This window comes from Tenrec ecaudatus, chromosome 12, assembly GCF_050624435.1.
Source record: "Tenrec ecaudatus isolate mTenEca1 chromosome 12, mTenEca1.hap1, whole genome shotgun sequence".
In the NCBI taxonomy this organism is placed as follows: Eukaryota; Metazoa; Chordata; class Mammalia; order Afrosoricida; family Tenrecidae; genus Tenrec; species Tenrec ecaudatus.
Window position 1 is genome coordinate 32,253,998 of NC_134541.1, and position 8,062 is coordinate 32,262,059.

General features: G+C 48.9%; 1 protein-coding gene across 1 annotated transcript; it reads right to left on the reverse strand.

Annotated features, from left to right (window-relative positions):
* Positions 1-337: 337 nt before the first annotated feature.
* SIRPB2 (signal regulatory protein beta 2) lies at positions 338-7,693 on the reverse strand. Its single transcript, XM_075527957.1, has 4 exons — positions 7,303-7,693; positions 2,756-3,097; positions 2,125-2,190; positions 338-435 (listed from the first exon to the last, which is right to left on the reverse strand). The coding sequence occupies exons 1-4, from the start codon at positions 7,691-7,693 to the stop codon at positions 338-340; spliced, it is 897 nt and encodes a 298-aa protein (XP_075384072.1).
* Between the last annotated feature and the right edge of the window lie 369 nt (positions 7,694-8,062).

The following is an 8,062-nucleotide window of genomic DNA, read 5'->3' on the forward strand; positions in this document are numbered from 1 at the left end:
GAGGGTGATCCTGAAAGGCAGCAGCAGGAGCCTGGGCAGAGGAGCGACCTGGGCTGAGCCTTGAAGGACAAGGATGGCGTGTGCAGTCAGAGAGCAGAGAGGAAGACACGCCAGGAAGGAATTTCACCAGGAGAACTGAAGGCAGGCACAGGGCTTTGGGAGTTTGTCATGGGGCCTGGTGGGTATCTGACGACTGGAAGTGGAGGCCTGTGGTTGGAAAGCCTGGCTCCTGTCCATCTCCGAAGACCCCTTCCAGGACGGACCCCTCACCCCTAACCCTCGCTGCTTGCTGTGACGGGCACAGGTCCGTGGAAGCTGGGATCTTGATGTCTGCTCATCAAGGGCTCCTCCGGCGGGCTGCCAGGGCCAGCAGGAGGGCAGCCAAGGTCATTGCCTTCAGTCCCAGGACCACAAGTAAGACCGTAGACAGCATGCCTGGGGAATAGAGGCGAAGACTCAGGTGGGACCCACCGCCTCTAGCTTGGTGTTCCTTGGGGATGTCCCACGGGTGGAATCTGGTCCTGATGCTGCATAACTTCTAGGATCACATCCTTCTAGGTTGGAAAAGGAGAACAAAGACCTCCCCTCTCCTTGCCCTGGGTCAGTCAAGACGTAGCTAGTGTCCCAGCTGTACTTGCCATCATCTTGATAGCACGGCTGACTGCTGATCAAAATGAAACCAACGCTGACTGGGAGCTAACCACTTCTCACTTACACCATCTAATCCTCATGCCAACCCTACATGGAGTAAAGACCTAACTTTCCCAGAGTGACTTACACAGGGCCGTCAGTATCCAAGAAGTGATGGGACCCAGGGGGTCTGGCTCCCCAGTGCGATGCAAGCAGGGTTGAGCGTCAGAGAAGCTCTCCTGACTCCCTCTATCACCGTGGGCACTTGGCACGAGCGATCTCATTGAGCCCACACACAAAGCTGTGAGGATGTCTCTCTGATTGCACTGCTTCCAAGTTCATGGAATGCAGCGTCAGAGGCTCAAGGAGTTAAGTAACCAACCAGCCAACCACCACCTACCCACCCAACCAACCAACTAGCCAACCAACCAACCAACCAACCAGCCAGCCAGCCAGCCAGCCAGCCAACCAACCACCCAACCACCCAACCAACTAACCATCCATCATGTACCTAGAAAGGCCTCCTTGCCAAGCCATGTAGTCCAGTCCTGTTATTCCAGACATCACACATCTCTATAGTCTCAATGACAGGGAGCTCACTACCTCTCATGCCATCGCACAGTTGCATGATGCTGGCTGTTAGAAGATTCTTTCCTCTTTGAATTTTAAGATGCTTCTCTGGGTCCTGGTTCTGTAGTTTATTGACATGGTGCTGGGGTATGGGATACAGAAAGATTTCTCCCAAGGCATTTTCCCCCAAATATATGCCAAACCTAAAATGCTGCTTGCTACCCATGGTAAACAACTGTACACTTGGAGGTCAACAAAAGCAGGTCAGAAATTATTCTCCCTGAGGGTTATCAGCCATCTAGAGCAATGAGACTGTATACTCTGGCCCACCCTCAGTAGGGCCCACTCTTTTCTGATAAGGATAGTAGATTGTTTCCCTGAAGGAGAGCCCAGGGAGGTCAAGCCTACTCAAGGGCGACCGAAGTTAGGCAGTCACATTGAGTCCAGGGTCTGCCCATCTTGTCCATCCCCTTCCTGTGACACGTATGCCGATTGTACACCTCCTTCCTGTGACGTATGTGGTCACCTGTAATCATGCCCCTATGTATATATAGGCCTTGGTCAGAAATAAGGAAGAGATGCTCTCTCCTCCCTCCACAGCCGCCCACTCCCTGCACAAACCTGGCTGCCGAGCTCATGGCCATCCTGGAGGTGAGCATACTACCATAAAACGTGTCTGACTCCTTTATTTCACATTCTCTCCTGTCTCCCATGACTTTACTATGATATTTATATAGTATAACCACCCGGTTGCTCCTAAGTACCCCCGTGGATGTGAGAAGTTGGCTTACTCTGACACCAGGGAACTGTTTTGGTGGCATATGGTCGCTTGAAGACTGGGACTGCTCCCTTCCCAAGGTCAAGACTATGGGCCACCTTGTCTGTGAGGGGCTGGTAAACTTCACTGGAAGTAGGTGCACTCACCTGTTGAAGATCCCTTGACGGGAGAATCCTTGGAGATGTCTGTCTCTTGGGGAGACATGGATTTTGCTGCAAAGGGAGAAACACGTTCTCACACGGCCCCCCTTTCTTGCCCTCCTGCTACTTCCCAAGCCTCTGTTCTAGAATTTGGGGGCACCCAGTTGAGTCTTCCCATTGCTAGCAGGGTGAGGGCTAGAAAGACCACCTTGCCATTCTTTAAAGGACTATGAAGACTTTCTAATTAAACATCTCCAGGTTCGGGACAAAGCTTCACTTCTTCCCTCGTCCATCAATGAGCTAGCGCAGGGCTGGCCAGTCAACAGGCACTCAGTAGATGTTTGTCTGTTGATTCCTTCATGGCTTATACGAAGTGCAATGGAAGCCCAGAGCTGGGCGAGGCTAACACTGCCGGGAGGTTTCATAGAGAGGGACCATTTACCCTGCACCTTGAAGGATGAGTAGGCACTGTCCAGGGAGAAGGGAAGTCATTCCAGGCAGAGGGAACAGCTTAGGCCAAGGCTTTGAGATTGAGAAGAATTAGCCTGTGAGGGGCTTGGTGAAAAGTTCCTTGTGAACCTCTCCCCAACCCCCCACCCCCATCTCATGGCCCAGGCCCCTGAATTTCCGGTCTCACCTTTCACCTTTAGCCTGGTGCCCTGGCCAGACATGTACTGCCTGTTGTTTGTCCTCTGAAACTTTACACAGTAGTAGGTGCCTGCATCGTCAGTGGAAACCCCCTTCAGGAGAATGCTGAAGTCATTGCCCGAGGCCCGGACAGCTGTCACGTTGGGGTGAGAGAGGCCTTCAAAGTTGTAAGTGGCCTCTCGGCTCACGCCAGTCCCCCGGAACCATCTGATGGGTCCTGGGGGACCATTGCCAAATACTGTGCAGTTGAGCAGGACACTGCTTCCCGTGGTCGCAGACACTGACTCCTGAGGCTGTGTGATCCACATGTCGGGCTCCGGGTCCCCAGCTCCTGAAACCATAGAGAGGATGCTTGATTTATTTCCTCCCTTCCTCCATCATCCACTCACTGACTCCCTCAGAGCATCCTTCCTGCTCCCTGATTTCTCCACTCAGCTACTCCTTCCTGCATTTCGTCATGAACTGAGTCATCAGGACTTCATAAGGAATTTTCCAGTAGCTATTACGGGCCAATGATATTGCTGTTGTTTGTTGCTATCAAGTCGATTTTGACACGTGGTGACTCTGTGTGTGCAGATTGTCCCGACTGTGGCCTTTTGGAAGCAGATTGACAGGCTTGCTCTCTGTGGCGTCTCTGGGCAAGTTGAAATCACCCCCCAGCACTTAACCCAGTATTTCCCAAGGCAGGCAATGCTGAGCCCTTTGGGTGCTAGGGTGATCCAGGGGTGCTACAAAAGCAGACACCTCCACTTCACCCCGGGTTATGGACTGTACACATTCATGGTCAAACATCTTTTATTGCCGGGAGTTTTGAATAAATTGTGTTTCTGAAAAGGAGGCAGTAAGCTGAACAAGTTTGGGAACTTTTGGTAACCATTCATACCACCGCAGGTTAACACCTCTTTTCAAAAATAGGAACGGTGACTATACACAGACATTCAATGGACTACATCTTAGAGAAGAAATGATGCTCAGTATAAGCAGCCAACCTGAGGCCGGGGCTGATGGTGGAACAGGCCATTAATTGCTCACATGCAAGTTCAGGTTGAAGTTGGAGAAAATTGAAACAAGCTCACAAGAGCCCAAAAGCAACCGTGAGTAGATTCCAGCTGAATGTTGAGAACATCTCAAAAACAGAGTTGATGTTTGAACATTAGGGACAGAAGACCCGGATAGTCATGGGAGGACATCAAGAACCTTATTCCTGAAGAAAGCTAACGATCATTAAAAAGACAGAACACAGCAGTCAGCGTAAAACATGGAAAAAAAGAGAATAATTTATAAATTATCCAGGGGGCATGAGGAGGGAGGGAGAAAATGAGGAACTGATGCCACCAGCTCAAGTAGAAAGAAAATCTTTTGAAAAAGATGATGACAGCATATTTAAAGATGCGTTTGACAAAATAGATACATGGATGGATTGTGGTAAGAACCCCCCGGCCCCCCAAAAAAGACAGAACAGAAAGAAAATAACAAAGCGGTGTTAGAAGGGACTCTGAAACTTGCTCTCGCTCCTTAAGTAAAACAAAGGAAGAAGTGATGATGTCAAAATGCTGAACAGAAAATCCTGAAGGGCAGCTTGAGAAGACAAAGTATTAGAATAAAATGCGCAAAGACCCGGAGTTGGAAAACCAAGGATATGTCAAGCTGAACCAAAGGGAAGAAAATTGTCCAGTCTCGAGTTTTCAATAATATAAGATTCTAAGGGCAAAGTATTGAACAATGCAGGCAGCATCGAAAGAAGATGGAAGGAACACAGAGTCGCGGTACCAAAAAGAACTAGTCGATGGTCAGCCATCTCAAGAGGTAGCATCCGATCAAGAACCAATGGTCCTGAAGGAAGAGGTACAAGCTGCACGAAGACATTGGCCCAAAGCAAGGCTCCAGGAATCAATGGAACATCAGTTGAAATGTTTCAACTAAATATGAAGCTCTGTAAGCACTGACGAGTCCATGCCAAAAATACCTGGAAGACAGCTACTTTTGCCAATCGATTGGAAGAGATCCATATTTGTACCCATTCTGGAGAAAGGTGACCCCACAGACTGTGAAATCTATAAAGTAATATGCTTAATGTCACAGGAAAGTAAAATTTTGCTGAATATCATGTAACATACATCTGGACTTCTCCAGATGGGATACACAGGGATCACATTGTGACAGTTCATTGATGAGGAGCTGCCAGACATTCAAGCTGGGTTCCAAAGAAGTCTTGGAACAAGGGGTATCATTGCTGACATCAGACGGACCTTGGCGCAACACAGGGAATTCCAGAAAGATGTTGACTTGTGTCTTATTGACTACACAAAGGCATTCAACCATGTGGATCATAGTCAACTATCGATGACCTTGGGAAGAATGGAAATTCCAGAACACTTAAATGCACATGAGGAACCTGTTCATGGACAAGAGGCAGCTGTGTGAACGCAACAGGGGAGCACTGTCTGGTTAAACATCAGGAAAGGTGTGAATCAGGGCTATATCTTCTTTCCATACTTGTTGAAGCTGTAAGCTGAACAAATAATCCAAGAAACGGCAATTGTATGAAAGAGCACAACAGAAGAACACAAACAAAAAGGACAAAAAATTAAAATTTTTGAAAAGAAAAAGAACCAAGCATCAGGATCAAAGGGAGGCTCATTAACAATCTGTGACATACAGATGACACCTTTGCTTGCTGAAACTGAGGAGGATTTGAAGTAGCTGCCTATGAAGATCAAGATTTGCAGCCTTTTATGAATTACAAGTCGATACAAAGAAATCCCAAATCCTCTCAACTGGACCAATAGGTAACGTCACGATAAACAGAGAAAAGGTTGAAGTCAGAGATTTTTATCTTGCTTAGCTCCACAATCAACACTCCTGACAGCAGCAGTCAGGCGAGGCAACCACACACTGCATTGCTGCACGCGATCTCTTTAAGGTGTCCAGAGCAAGGGTGTCACTTTGAGGACTGAGATGCACTTGACTGAAGCCGCACTATTCCCCATGGTCTCGTGTGCCTGTGAAAGCTGTCCTCTGTGTAAGGCAGGCTGCCGAAGAAGTGACGCATTTGAATTATGCACCTTGAAAGTGTTGTGGACCGCCAAGCAGATCTGTCTGGGAAGGACAGCCAGAGTGTTCCATAGAAGCGAGGATGGTGAGACTTCGTCTCACAGGAGGGGCCGTCCACGCTCGGTAAAGCGCAAGGGCAGTGAAACAGAAGGTCTTTGAAGAGCCATGTTGACACAGTGGCTGCAACAATGGGCTCCGGCATGGCCACCATTGTGGGGCTGGAGGAAGACCAGGCAGCGTTTGCTCCCGTTGTACACATGGTGGCTGGGAGCTGGCACCAACTCGACGGCCCTCACCACAGCGATGGGATGAGGGGAACTGTTTAGTCAAAGGAATCAAGGACGTCAGAACATCACAACTGTTAGGAAAGTCCCTTGCGAGCCGAAGCTCATAGGATCCCTGAAGAGGCCGTTTTCACCGCTGGGAAGGAGTGCAGGAAGGCTCCGCACAAGCTTTCTCCAGGCTGAGATAAGCTCTGCACGTAGACCCAGCCACTCTCCACTTTAACGCCGACAAGGCAATTTCACAAGCATCATGCTTATATTCAGTCTCCCGGATGAGCTCCGAATCTTTGATGGATGCTTCCTGTGTTCCAAATTTAGCTCTTAAAGTGCGCAGAGAGGAAGTGGTTAATGTAGGGGCTCATTGGTACAACCATCGAAACCCCCATGGAGTAGCTCTGTCCTGAAGAACATGGGGTCGTCATGAATTGGAATTGGATCGATAACCAACTGATCTTTGTTGCTATGTTTAGTATTGAATGACAGACTCCATATTTCATTCTCTAGACCACTATTGATGGAATTCTAGACACTAAAAACTTGAGGAGTGCAGTTGATTGGATTATAAGTCTTGGTAGTGTGGCATATCTGGACTTCCTTCTGGTCATAGGGCACACCCACAGGGCTCACTGTGGGCAGAGTGCACTTCCCTGCCCCCTGACGTTGATAGCCATGCGACTCACTTTCACCAGGGGGATGCTAGCGGACAAGCAATGAGTTGTTCGTTGCCACCAAGTTGATCTCTACTCCTGGCGAACTCCATGTGTTGGAGGATAGAATGGCTTCATAGGGTTTTCATGCCTGTAATCTTACCAAAGCCGATTTACAGGCCTTTACTCCCACAGGACTGCTGGGGGTGGGGTGGGGAGGAAGGGAGTTAAACCACCAACTGTTAGGTTATCAGTCTATGGCAAATCCTGTGTACCGAGGACTGAAATGTGCTTGTGCAGGTGGGCTTGCCCACTTGTGCTTTTCCAACACGATGAGAAAAAAGATACCCAAGGCCGCGGCTTCCTCTCTAGCCTGGGCCCTATAATGAGACGTGTGGAACAGAAATGCCCCAGCCAACCCATAAATGGATAGAAATACTGTTAGATGCTGTCGAGGCTTTGTGCTACGTTGCCATATTGTGGCTCTAGATGGCTGTCCAGGGAGATAAAAATCACAGCAGACTGTTGTGACTTCAGAGACTGATACTCACCCATCACAAGCACCGAGGTTCCCATTTCGAGCATCATCTTCGAGGGCTCCTGCAAGCCATCAAACCTTACACAGTGGTAGTTCCCAGCATGCTCCTTGGTGACATTGTGAATATAGATAGAATAATCCCACTTAAGTGGCTCTGATGCCCGCTGCCTCATGGGCAGCACCCCAGGGAAGACGCCATGTTTGAAGTTATAAATTTCCTGCTTGTCTTGAATTTTCACCCTGATCCATTTCACCATGTCTTCAATCGAGGCGCCAACCACTGTGCACCTCAGTAGGAGCGTGTCGCCTTCTGCCACAAGCATGGGGCCCTCAGGCTGTAGCACCTGCCCCTCCTGCTCGGAGGTTCCTGAAAGAGAGGTAGGCGAAGTTAAAGCAAGACTCATCACCTAAGCAAAGAACAGCTGCTTCGGACGCTCGCGGGGAGTTGGAGAGGGAAAGAGCAGATGAGGCGGCTGGTTGGGGAGGAAGAATAAACTAAAGTAGAATTCTTCTGATCGCTAGTGGAACGATTCTTCCAGGGTGGAAGCAAAAGAAATACGTCCTAAGACACCCAGACTTACTCTCACGCGACCATAAACAGTCAGGCCGTCCTGCGGACGGGAAGTGGCACCAGCTGGAAACCCACGTTTACACACAGAACAATGAAGAGTGCTGCAAATGATATCCACATCAGCAAATATGTAATCTTTTATTCAACAAAGGCATGTTAATGGTACACTAGAAAATACTCATCAAATGCAAACGATGGCAGT

What these genes read in the sequence shown, in the direction of transcription:
- SIRPB2 (XM_075527957.1), bottom strand. Translation starts at nt 7,693, where the DNA reads ATGAGTCTTGCTTTAACTTCGCCTACCTCTCTTTCAGGAACCTCCGAG. An exon ending in AACCTCGGTGCTTGTGATGG is followed by an intron (nt 3,098 to 7,302) that starts GTGAGTATCAGT and finishes CTATGGTTTCAG; the next exon opens with GAGCTGGGGACCCGGAGCCC. An exon ending in CACCAGGCTAAAGGTGAAAG is followed by an intron (nt 2,191 to 2,755) that starts GTGAGACCGGAA and finishes CTCCCTTTGCAG; the next exon opens with CAAAATCCATGTCTCCCCAA.